General features: G+C 34.6%; 2 protein-coding genes across 2 annotated transcripts; one reads left to right on the forward strand and one right to left on the reverse strand.

Annotated features, from left to right (window-relative positions):
* Positions 1-911: 911 nt before the first annotated feature.
* On the reverse strand, positions 912-7,756 carry TRIADDRAFT_56833 (uncharacterized protein; the record flags this gene model as incomplete). Its single annotated transcript, XM_002113023.1, has 17 exons — positions 912-1,062; positions 1,154-2,079; positions 2,159-2,284; positions 2,356-2,445; positions 2,562-2,720; positions 2,796-2,975; positions 3,067-3,168; positions 3,343-3,496; positions 3,577-3,677; positions 3,798-4,044; positions 4,127-4,216; positions 4,288-4,367; positions 4,445-4,561; positions 6,335-6,403; positions 6,512-6,755; positions 7,301-7,369; positions 7,671-7,756. The coding sequence occupies 17 exons, from the start codon at positions 7,754-7,756 to the stop codon at positions 912-914; spliced, it is 2,991 nt and encodes a 996-aa protein (XP_002113059.1).
* Positions 7,757-9,797: 2,041 nt separating this feature from the next.
* TRIADDRAFT_56834 (uncharacterized protein) lies at positions 9,798-10,787 on the forward strand (the record flags this gene model as incomplete). The annotated part of the gene is made up of 1 exon (XM_002112588.1): positions 9,798-10,787. The coding sequence occupies one exon, from the start codon at positions 9,798-9,800 to the stop codon at positions 10,785-10,787; it is 990 nt and encodes a 329-aa protein (XP_002112624.1).
* Positions 10,788-13,024: the final 2,237 nt, after the last annotated feature.

Consider the following 13,024-nt stretch of genomic DNA (forward strand, 5'->3'; position numbering starts at 1 on the left):
GCAATCGTAGAGCTTGCCAATAGTAAGTTAGGTACTGAATATTCAGTAACCAGACGCTTATCAATACCAATCCAATAGCTTGAACGTCTCAACCGAGCAACGATCAATTGCTGCTCAAGAACCGTTGAAGGACAAATGCTATCATCCCTCATCAACGGCTATTTAAAAGTGTGGATACACAATTTATCGAATACTACGCTCTTGACACTGTACTGTAAAACTAAGCACACTGGAATAATAAACCTTTAAAATATGCTCAGACTACTATAGTATCAAATAAAGATTAAAATCATGTTGCTATGCAATGCATGTTAGCTTCTATTACATTATAATACACAATAAGTGCAACACATATTAGTGAATAATTGAAATCTTACTGCAATTTGCATATAGGTATAACTAACATTTGTATGTATAATCTTCGTGCTATAGCATTCATTAATGTAATAAAACAAAATATGTATAACATAAGACCGTACTTACTATGACGTGCAAAGAAGTTTTTCACTCAATCTTACCACTACAGCAATAAATTTTTTCGTGTTGTACCCTTAGTATATTGCTATAGCATGATCTTGAAGACGGCGAAAAAAAGCAAGGAAAAATTAAAGCATCGAAAACTTACCATTACTACCAAATATGTCAAAGTTGTTGTTCAGTAGCAGCAGCAATTCACAGTAAGCATTTAAGAAAACATGTTAAAGTAATGTCAACTACAGTTATTGATCAATTTTACCTATATGGATACAGCTTCGTTCAGTAAGTAACGCATAATACATATGTATAGTATTTATAACAAAATGTGATTAACAGCTAAATAGGAAATAAAGAAATACATCATTAGCAATTAATATAACATTTCAGAGGAATTCACATCTTCATATCGACATTTTGCAGCGGATTGATGATTACTAATATATAATATGGTCAGGTTCAAGACCTTGGGAATAACGATCCCAGACTTTAACATACAGCTCCTCTAAATTTTGACAGTATGTCTTGGTATTAAATAACGTGCTCTTATGACGGAGTTGCCAAATTTTATCTTGTAACTTTCTTAACCTACAATTAGAGTAAGCAGAATATGTTAATATTACTTTAAGATGCAATTGCATTATTGAATAGCAATATTTTGGTCTCTTTGAAAACCAACCTCGTAATATCAGAGCCATATTTAACCGCAACGTCTTCGTATTCAGTTAAATCCTTTGCGATTAGTTCTGAAACGCCTAGAGAGGTTAACTGAGATGACGCTACACGTGAGGCGAGAGTTTCTTTTGGCATAGTTATCATAGGCACTCCAGCCCACAAAACATCCATGCCAGTAGTGTGTCCATTGCACATTGGAGTATCTAAGCAGATATCTGCAAGCTGTCCTCGTCGCACGTGTTCCTCTTTGGGTGCAACATTTGTAAAAACAACTCTGTCCGCAGGCAGGCCCATCTTTAAGATGGTATTCTTTAGCATAGCTTCTCCAGCAGCAGGAAATCGTAGTAACCATAAAATGCTATTAGGCACTCGCTTTAATATACGCACCCATGTTTCAAGGATTTTGGGATCTATTTTATACAGTTGATTGAAATTACAGTAAATAATTGCTTTCGATGGTAAACCATATTGTGCCCTAGTCGTTAATACCATTCCAGAAGGAACATTGACGCCGGGTCCATTAGGTACAGAGTCGCCGTTGCCATTGATAATTGGACCACCATTTGGAATCACAGCGTTACTTCCCAATGTTCCGTTAGAAATTAAATTAGTACTAGTATTAATATGGCTGGAAGTATTGTCAATTTTACTTAAAGCTTCTCTTAATTGAGCCTCAATGATATCCTTCATGTCTAAGTCAGGTGCAGAACCCTCTGAAAGATTTATAACTCTATCCCTCCCGTTATCTGTGGCACGTACTGACAAATGAGCAAACATATGGCGGTGATCTCCTATAAAAAATGAATTTGGTAAGAACGCTAACTTTTCCGAGTAATGATCTGCGTATTCCATTGGTGATGTGATCTTGTCGGTAATAATATAATCCATAAATGCAGCACCGCTTGTGCCTGGATATCCTAGCCACATCATCTGTATCGAGGATTAAGAATATGTATCAATTGTAAATCATTATTAAGCTTAATAATTCTACTATAAAACGATACGTTACTTGAATAGGGGCTGGGCGAAGAGCAAATATTTCGTTTCTAGCGCCTTTTGTATAACCATTCATATTTAACAATATATGTATGCCATCTGCATTAATTCGGTCAGCAGCATCTCCGTGACATTGAACCTACGATATAAGTACATCCCAATAAAAATATTACAACTTTTACAACTATCTACAGGGTCAGAGAATATTACCTGTGAAAGATCCACGAAATGATCGGAGCCACGCGAAATTTCTTTTCTAAATGACGTACCATCATCGGCTGTGAGACTATAACAATAGACCTATTATAATAGTCATGGATAAATTATATAAAAATCTACCAAAATATTGTACCGTATATAATAAAGTATGAATCCGGTATCTTTTACAGTATTAAATTCAGATCTGTTAAACATACTTCAACACGACTACGGTCATGTAGTTTTGGGATGCTCTGCATTAAATGAGAAGTTGGATGATTGCCAAAATCAGACGAAACATATCCGATTTTAAGCTTCCCATTTGGCAGAATTATATTAGGTGTGAACTTGTATGGAGGCTTATGTATAGTTGCGGTCTGAAATTGAAAACGTTTTATCAATGTATGCTTTGACAAAGTTAACGGCATCACTATAAATCCATATTTGCGTACCCTATCTAAACAAAGATTTCCATGGCGATTGCTTATTGCCTTCCTGGTATGTCCATCAAGAGGATATAACATGGTATGGTGAGGATGAACCGAAGGCAATCTACCTTTTTCCAGTTGGTCCTGTACAATGGAAACTAGGCGCTTCATCCGTAATTCATAGTCGGCCCAATCGCAAATAATCTAGTGAAATTTATCCGTATATTAGTTTTAATTTATAGGACATAAAAAATTAGCTTAAAATTAAAATGAAGACAGCAAAATGTTGATTAACCTGATAGCAATGCGCAAGATTGCAAAAAGCATCAGGAAAGTCAGGCTTCAATTTGAGAGCAGTTCGATAGTTGGCTATAGCTTCTGGAATGCTACCAGAATCCTATTCCAAATTTAATTTATAGTACAAGGTATTACGAAATATCCATACATCGCTTGACAAGCAAGAGTATTATGATGATCCCAAATGTAATTAAAATTCCGTTTTAAAAGTAGAATTAACAGGATAAAGTAAAAAGTAAAAAATCCTTGCAAAGTCCATAAATTTAGATCAAACCTTATGAATGGAAGCCAAATTGCTATGAGCGTCTGCAAAGTTAGGATTAATTTGAATGGCTCTTGTATAGCACTGGATAGCACCCTGAACGTCTTGCATTTCCTTTAGCGTGTTTCCCATATTTGAATACGCATCAGCGAAGGATGGATTGATTCTATTAAAAAATTTAAAATGTATTAATATCAACTATATCGATTATTATCGGAATCAAAAGCATGAAATTATTTAATTAACCTTATCGCTTCTTTATAATGAGCTAGAGCTTCTTGTAGCTTTCCTTGCTGCTGAAGGACACTAGCTAAATTTGAATGTGCAGCGGCAAATTCCGGAAATATCTATATTTAAATACACATTTATACCATGACATTAAAACGCCAGCTTCATACTATATAGTAATATAATTAAAATAAAATTAGACTTTGTCATGAAAATATTACATCTCGACGTCCGCATACCTCTAACGCTTTCCTATACAATTTTGAAGCTTCTCCTATCTGTCCTTTCTCTCTTTTAATATTAGCCAAGTTATTTAGCGAATCCGCGTGAGTTGGACAAAGAGATAACGCAGTATTATAGCACTCTTCAGCTTCAGTTACTTTCCCTAATTCCTTTAAGGCATTCGCTAGATTACAGTACGCATCCGGAAAATTTGGTTGCAGTTCAATAGCACGTTTATAAGTATCTACTGCTAGATCCATAAGACTGAAAGCAAAAACATACAATTAATTGACTATTGACAAGCTTAATATAGACCATACCAGACTGTAACAGCACATAAACATACCCTTGCTCATAATAAACGCAAGCTAAGTTTCCTAAAACAGTTGGATTATTAGGGCTTAAATTTAAAGCTCTTAAATAGGCAGTACTGGCCCTGTAAGACATTCAAATCAAAACGATAAGTCAATGATTAAAATGTAATTAGTGAATTCTTTACAATAGTACCTATCAAATATTCTCGCTTCTTTAAGTACATTCCCAAGATTAATGTATGCATCGAGAAAGCCGTTGTCTAGCGTGACAGCCTACATTATCAACAGATATTATGTTAAAACAAGTGATAAATGCAGGCATAAAGTGTTAACTAGAAGTAAGAATTTACCTTTTCAAAATGATGAATAGCAAGCCAGATTTCGCCTTGACTATTAAAAACACACCCAAGATTACTCCATGCGACAGCAAAATTGGGTTGGGTTTCAATAGCCTTTAGGTAACATGCCTAACGTAAAATACATAATAAAAAGAGAGAGAGAGAGGACAGAGAGAGCGAGAGAGAGATATATAAAAGAAGGAGATAATAGAAGGATAGAGATAGAGAGAGAAAGAGAAGAGAAAAGAGAAAAGGAGATATATAATGAGGTAAGGAGAGAGCATGAACACGTTACAACAATCGCATTTTGAAAGACAAACAATTTGTAATAAAATATGTAAACTATTTAATACATGACATTTAACAGATAGAACTATATCTTGTTACAAACTAGACGTAAGAAATGCTCATGAATCAATTAATAAATTTAGCCTAGAAATATACGTACAACTCACCGGTTTAGCTTAATATCTACTATAAGCAAAAATACTGATTAAAATTTAAAAGTCAGTAATAGATCAATATCGTCTGGAGAGTGGGAAATCAAATCAAGTAGCCCTTAGGTTATCAAGTTTATCCATTATTTCGCCTCTTTACTAAGCCGTTTCTTAAATTTATAATGCTACCTAACTCTTCACCTTTGACTAGTATATTGAATTTGTAATTCGCTATACACTACACGTTCTCATTTCAGTAATAACAAACCCGATGCCCTTCAAGATGCGTGGTATTTGCAGATACAGCGATTTGCAATATCCAAAGGTTGCAAATGTTACGTAACTACTACGTCCAGAAATGAATAACATCGAACACTGACAGATATGGGCACTGTCGCAGCCAATAACGTGTACAAGGTATTGCAAACTAGATATTGACCAGAGTATAGTAAGCAAGTAATTCGAAACATTTCGTCGCCTACAGTAGTGCATTTCAATCAAATTTCAAGTTTCTCTGCTTGAATATACTATTAGCAGCATTCTCTTCTTTTAATCTGGAAGGCATAAGCTACTTCCATGCTTTACTGTTCTACAATTTTTTCGAAAGTATATTCAACATTAATGACTTCAAACTGTGGCGTGTATTGACGCTGGAAAATTCTTAACGAAACCAAACTGTTCCTTCATAGCTTCAAAATTTCCTTTCTTCGATAACCCCACTATAATGCTAGGCTCGATCAAACCATAACATTTTAGCTCAGTGAGCATGGCCGCACATCTGTTACCTTCGAGGTCTCCAAGTCAGGAACTAGAACTACTTGATTCTTTGCTATACATTAAAGCAGAACTTGCCTAGCTATGTGCAAATGACAGCTTCAAGGAGTCGTTCAATGATGAGAGATGTGGGTATACGTATGACGAATGATGCCGTATTAAAAACCACGCCAGTGTCAATATTATTACGAATATTATTAAGGTTTTAAACAATCCAAGTTACAAATTTTACAAAATGAGCTTTTATCAGCATTACCTATCTTTAGCATAATAATATCAAAGGTTAAAGTACAGAAAACGGTAGATAAAATCAATTGATGGTTAAAACTATATATTAAAGGAAGTGCAAATATTGCTCCTACTTGGAAAGGATGATAAGACTACCACGAATGCCAAATCGTCTATACTACAAGTCTAAATCAAAAACATGGTGAAAGGACTAATAAAGTATAACATACAGTATACTCAGAATACACGATAAAGTGAGTTTTTGGTAGAGTGTCTCGGCATGGACTACTAAAAACTCTCATCAATTTTAATAGTCCATGTTATAGCTGTTGATATTTACGGTACTAACTACACAGATGATAATAAATTGCAAATATAAAGTATAGTAGATACGGCATTATGTTCCAGGGAATACATTGAAGTTGTGTGAACAGTTTCTAAATTTGTTACCATATTGCATTACCTTAGCTTCCTCTAGACGGCCTAAAGCCTTTAACAAATTTCCTAAATCGTTGCGAACACAATATAAATTCTGCAACAAAAAGCAGAAATAGAACTATCAAGTAACCTGAATAAGATATAAGATTTCTATGCAATACTGCACTCATATTAAGCGCACAATATTATGACTCCATCTTACCGGGTTATATTGTAACGCAGTAGCATAAGCCTTAACAGCTCCTTCTAAATCTTGTGCAGCAACTAATGCAGACGCCAAATTGATATATCCATCAATGAAGTCTGGTCTCAAGCGAAGGGCATATCGATAGTTTTCCAAGGCTTCCTTAAGTTGATTTCTTTCCTTAAATACATTACCTAAGTTGGAATACGCTTCTGATAGGGCAGGATTACTCTTGATAGCCATGTTACAAAAATGTGCAGACCTTTATCCAGGAATAATTAGTCATTTTATGAAAGAAAAGAGCCATTACAGGTAACTTGTATTAACTCAATAACAGTTGTGCGATCCTCTCATGTCACTTTCCATGAATAGTAAACGACAAGCTTAAACTAGGCTAGGCATTAGTATTTAAATGCTGACACGCAAGACGTTGTCTATCCTTGCAGCTAAACATAACCCCATCTAGGATGCACACAACGCTAGTGTATGTATGTGTGCAGTGTACCAAGATCTTGTACAAGTGATCATGACTGACTGTACAGTACAGTACAGTACCGCCGAGAATGGAAGATTTTGCAAGTACTGTACATGGCTTCTTCTAGTGGTCCATCTGTCCATGACATACAGTGGGATGTACTGTACACTCAGTGTACAGTACATCAATGTTATGAATAATGCTTCAAGCGTCGTTCACTCGGGTTCCAGTGCGGTACGATACTACAGTAAGTCTACTGACTCTGATCATGCGCAATGTACTGTACTACTGTATACTGTAGTCTACTGTAATACTGTACTGTCAATACTGACCATGGACCAAGAAGAGCTACTGGTGACTTTTCTAATAGTCCATGTACCGACATACGGGTGCTGGACATTCTGTACAGTCGAAAATGCCAAGTCATGAACTCACGGGAAGTTGCACTCCTTCAATTAAAGTGCCGTCCGTTTTCAAGCAAGCAAAGCTAACTTTTGCTACGTAAAGCTCTCAAACTAAAGAGCTGCTTCAAATATACGTGCGAAAAAAGTCGCATATACTATACTGTACATATGCAAGGGAATCAAAATTCAGTATTGAAGTACGTGATATTGGATTGTGGGAAGCAATTGGCAAGTTATCTTCAACTTTACTTTATTGTCATTTTGTATGCCTTTTTATCACAATTATATCAGAACTTACTTGTCTAATTTCCGAGTTTGAAAATGAATTGATGACAAAAGGAGTAAGACACCAACATTATCTTGCTCATGACGCCACCACTCCATAGCTAAATGCTCAGCCCGTTCATAGTTTCCTTGCTGATATTCACGATGTGCTATTTCAGCTATGCCGTTGGCTATTTATTTTGGTAATCCGCGACAAAAGTTTCATAATTTGTATAGAGAATAAGATAAAGTTACGGTTAGTTCAGTACGAAGCCACAGTCATTAGTACTGACAACAAGATAATGTCTTTACAAGTTTCAGCTTTGATAATTTTACTATGTATTGGTCGGGGCATCTTAGCGTATGCGTACTACAGTACAATATTGCCCATTCACAACCTTAAAAACTTGACTGTTCTTCGTACACGGTACAAGATTGGAAAATTTTCAAGACAGAACTAGGCATTTTGATATTAATATACATAAATGGCTATCCGAGAAGATTTTATAGTTTCCATATTTGTAAAGTGGATTGAATATTAAGTCATGGCTAAAGTGTAAAATAATCCAATACAGTACTTTTAGACCAAATTGCTACACTCCATGAATCTCACTATTCCATCGAAACCACTACTGCAACGTATTCTACAGCCGAACACTATAATGTAAGTCACGTTGAACTGGGCAGAAGGCATCATTTTAGCTTAAGGTTGAACTATAGCCTGTCATGAATTCGAAAGATCAAAACACTGTACGGTCTACCGATACAGCAGATTCAACTTTTATTTGCCCACTAGCAATAGCACTGGAAAACGATAGCGAATAGTGCCTTGATCATTTCATCTATTTCACGCACGAATTGATCTTCAAATTTCGAGACTTATATGATCAAATTTATCATTTACCAACCGACCCGAAATCTTGAATGTTGAATAGTAGCTCAAAAATCATAAAAGTCGTTCGTCTGTTGTATTAAACAAAGAAATGTCGAAAGTCCTGGACGTATCACGACAGAACCCAAAACGATTACTCGTATAGCTAAGCATAATGTAGTATTCGTTTTAATCTCAGTGTATGCACAGTCCGTTACAGTATCAACTATCTTTTTACTCTATCCTAACGACGAGCCTCCGGCTGTTGATTCATAGCCTAAAACGATTGCCTTAAAAGTCAGTGGGCAGCCAGCACTCGACATAGCAAAGCACTAATTGACTACAGTACTTGCTCTATGCGTATTACAGCATGGCGCAAAAAAGCGTTTCAAAAAACGATCAAATCATCCATTTTATGTCCATATTCCTGCTACAGATCGAATCATTTCTACTTTCATGAACAATAGATACTTGACAAAACTTACTTTGATCAACCATCGTGATGATTACATCAGTCTTTCAAGGGTAGAAAATTCCTTAAAATGTTTTTTTGTTCGGCCTTAATAATAATATTGATGCACTACCGCGTATTTGCAGCTCTTTCAGTACTCCGTCAATCGAGTATTGTTGCAATTAAATAAAGGTTTAGAGGTTGGCGTATGCAAAATATTATACCGACAGGGTGAGTTTAATCTTGTCCAGATGTCCCTTCCGCCTGTTACATCCAGTCCAGAACCAGTCCAGTACCAGTCCATTGCAAGACAGTTCTGTATGCACGTTCACCGAGGTACAGTGGTACAGTACCGTTCAGTACAGGTCCATCAAACAGTACAGTATGTTGCGATGAAAGAGATTTTGACACTCTAGTGTCGCGAATCTCTGTTGGCGACCCTATTGAACCTTACACAGGTCTAGTACAGTGGTGGACTACTCAATATGAAATCTTGTACTGTACAGTACTGTGTACTGTGTGTTACAATGAATATACTGTACTGTACTCAGGTGAGTGCACTGTAGTGCACAGTACAAACCAAACTCGCTACAGTACATACAGTACTTACAGGGGGTGATAATTGGGTTTGTAGAGGGTGTACTGTACAGTGTACAGTACAGTACAGTACTGTACTGTACCGCTCAAACGGCTCCGTACTGAGTCGGAGTGACATACTGTACAGTACTGTACACTACAGTACTGTACTGTATCAATACGACCGTCAACCAGACTCTCATTGGACGTACTGTACTCAAGCAAATAGGCCAACTGTGAACGAAAATTTCGAAGGAATAAAAATGTCTCTGATCGAGGAGCTGCAAGATAACTTTGGCAGTGGATTGAATATAAAACTATGTAAGCATTATACGGAAACGTATTTAGAATTCGATTTATACAATCAGGAACCGTTTTGGCAGAGTAAAAAGAAAAATTGGCCCACATTATCGCAAATGTTGAACGACATTAAAAACTGGCTTAATCAGATTACTGAAATAGCTCACGATAATACGAAAGCAAAATTAAATGATTTAATCAAAGATTTTAGATTCAAAACTTTACAGAAAATGATTTTATATACGGCAAATGGTGAAGACGAAGGGACACAAACTATTGAAATCGTGGACAAAATGGTTAAATCTCTCATAGATAAGACTAAAGATTCATCTTTTACAGCACATAAAGATAAAAAAATAAGCTATCAAATTGGTGAAGCGACATTGTTTCTAAAAGACGCTTCATCCAGTATAGTCCCGCGATCTTTAACACCAAGTTTTATTTGCGAAGTTCATGAAATATTAATGAAAGATTTGATGAGTGGGTGTTCTTCGGAAGAGGGAAAATATCGCTCTGCTAAAGCGTTTACAAAATATGCCCACGAACAGATTGACTATGAGGATCCCGAGCATATCGAAAATAGGCTTTGTCACCTTTGTGATCATTACAATTACATGCTGGTCTTCATTTATGAAATTAGGAATGACAAGCAAAAGCAAATGGAAATCGTTTTCAAGTGTTGTGCATGGTTTATCTTAAATTTTTTAAAGATACATCCATTTAGTGATGGTAACGGTAGAACAGCAAGATTGATAGCTAGTTATATATTAGGGATTATCTCACCTATCGAAATTCCTATCTATAATGTTTATAGTGACTCAAATAAAGAAGAGTATGTGCAAACAATAAAACTTGGTCAACAGGATTGTAGCAAACGAGGTTTACTAGCAATTATGATCATTGAAAGTTGTTGGCATATGCTGTTTGATCTTGCAAAGAAAATGAAATTGTAGTCTTAACAAGCGATCGTAATTGACCAGTGAAACTTGGTATATCGTGAAATTAAAATTATAAGTTTACGGGTTTACTTGAAGATTTTGCAAAGGTAAATTGGATAGTTCTATTACCATCCTTTCTAAGCGTAATGTAATCTATTTTTGCCTACCAATAATTCTCTTTTTTATTTATTGAAATGAAGTTAATGATGAAAAATTTATTTATAATTAGTGTAAAATTTTCTTTACTTTTTAAAAGCAGCTGTGCATATTTTACAGCTTTTTCTCTTATCTATATGATTCAGTATTAGTCGTAGATATCCATGCTCGTAAGTGTTGTAATGTTAATTTGGTTATTGAGTAGCAATTGATTAAAGTTAAGATGAATCGCCAATTTAAAATGTAATCACTTTTAGCCGCTGCTGAAGATGTTATTATTGTGCTGTACAAGTCATCTCCTGACCTGAGCGAGCAGACTACGAATAAACAAAATAAGGAATACTTTATAAGCTTTTGATTTCAACAATATAAATTAGGGAAAGTCATCCTGCTAGATTACTCGTCTTCTAACATGCATTTACGTTAGTTCATTGAAAAGTAGAGATATTTTTACAGGAAAGTAGTTGGTTTATTATATTTGTATGTTTACAATAAACTTTCAATAATAAAAACTATTCTACATCGTGGTTGATCTTTCGTCCCTTAACAAATATATTCATTATTTAATGAATAAGTAGAGATATAAGAATAAAATATTAATTACATAAATATACTATTAGAAGAAATTTGCTATTGGGATATTGTAATTGCTAGAGGTATCTTCGGAAATTTAAATATTAAGCTATCTTATTCACACTTTAAACTTTGATATACTCTACGATACATATACAAAGCTCATAGAGGTTAGTATGTTGCAAATACTGTAATGAAAAGCATTAAATACTAATTTTGTATTACAGAATGGAAGAATATGTCAGTGTCACAAAACATCTTCGTGACAAGCATTTCATAAAAGAATCTCGAAAATTTTCGGATAAAAAATCACTAAACTCTTCACAAGGATTTTAAGACGCCTTCGCTTTTACGCTATACGACTACAGAATCAATTTTATTCACTATCTGCCGAGTTTATGTACATTACGGCACAGCTAGCTTTGATGAATCAACTTAACAATGTGACACTTTATTCGAATCAGACAGCTAAATTAATGCAGCAATATTTATATCAATGGTCACCTACTGACCTATTTTAGATAACTGGACTATATTGTATTGTAGCAAAGTGAAATTTGTAACATGAAAAAGTATAACTATTTTAGAAATTACAAACTGCATGCCTAGTATCAGGTTTGTTCTCCCTGATATCTACCAACAGTGCGACTCTAAATACTGGTAATCTCCTATCGCCAAGAGGAACAGTTACACTCCTAGTCTCCTTTAGACAAATTGAATACAAACGTTATTAAAAAATCGTTCAATTTTAGTAAATCTACGTAAACATTAATTATTAGTTTATAGATAATATTATAAAACTATTCAGTTATCCGTTAAAAGTGTGTATAATGTCGTAGATAAATTAATGTCAACACATTCCTAGATATGTTACCTTATGCAAAGTATATTACAACAGCTATGCAATAGTTACTGTACTCCATAACATATTTACCAATTTACAGAATCATTTACATTGTAAGCAGTAATTGAATAATTTTAAATTATCAATCAGAAATAGAATCGCAAGGTGTAGTATCTTAAACGATTAATATCAATTACTATATAAGATTTTTTATTGCAGAACAGCATATAATTTACCGTACCGAATTATAAGCACAATGACTCCTTCTTTAATTAATTGTAATCAAAATAAGAATGTTAAATTCCTTAATTTATTCATTTAGTTTTTCACGATAATTCGATCCATGGCAGTCCGTTGCAATAATACAATTTTATGGTACTTACTAGCACTATTATGTACTATATGCATGTACGACGGGTATTTATATATAAATGTTTTTATGTAGAATTGTAGAGTAGATTGTATTTAATACTGATATGTGAGCGTATGTTTTATTACTGTGATTGTTTTATTTATGATTAATTTAGTATTATATATTTTAATGAATACAATTACTTTTCGTATTTTACCGGATAGATAGTGCGAATAAATGTTATTTATAAAGATTATCGTCATTATATTATTATTTATATTTTAAATATTTTACCTAGAACATACTGAATGAGATTTAGGGTTGTAT

The sequence above is a fragment of the Trichoplax adhaerens genome, genomic scaffold (assembly GCF_000150275.1).
Source record: "Trichoplax adhaerens TRIADscaffold_5 genomic scaffold, whole genome shotgun sequence".
Lineage (NCBI taxonomy): Eukaryota > Metazoa > Placozoa > Uniplacotomia > Trichoplacea > Trichoplacidae > Trichoplax > Trichoplax adhaerens.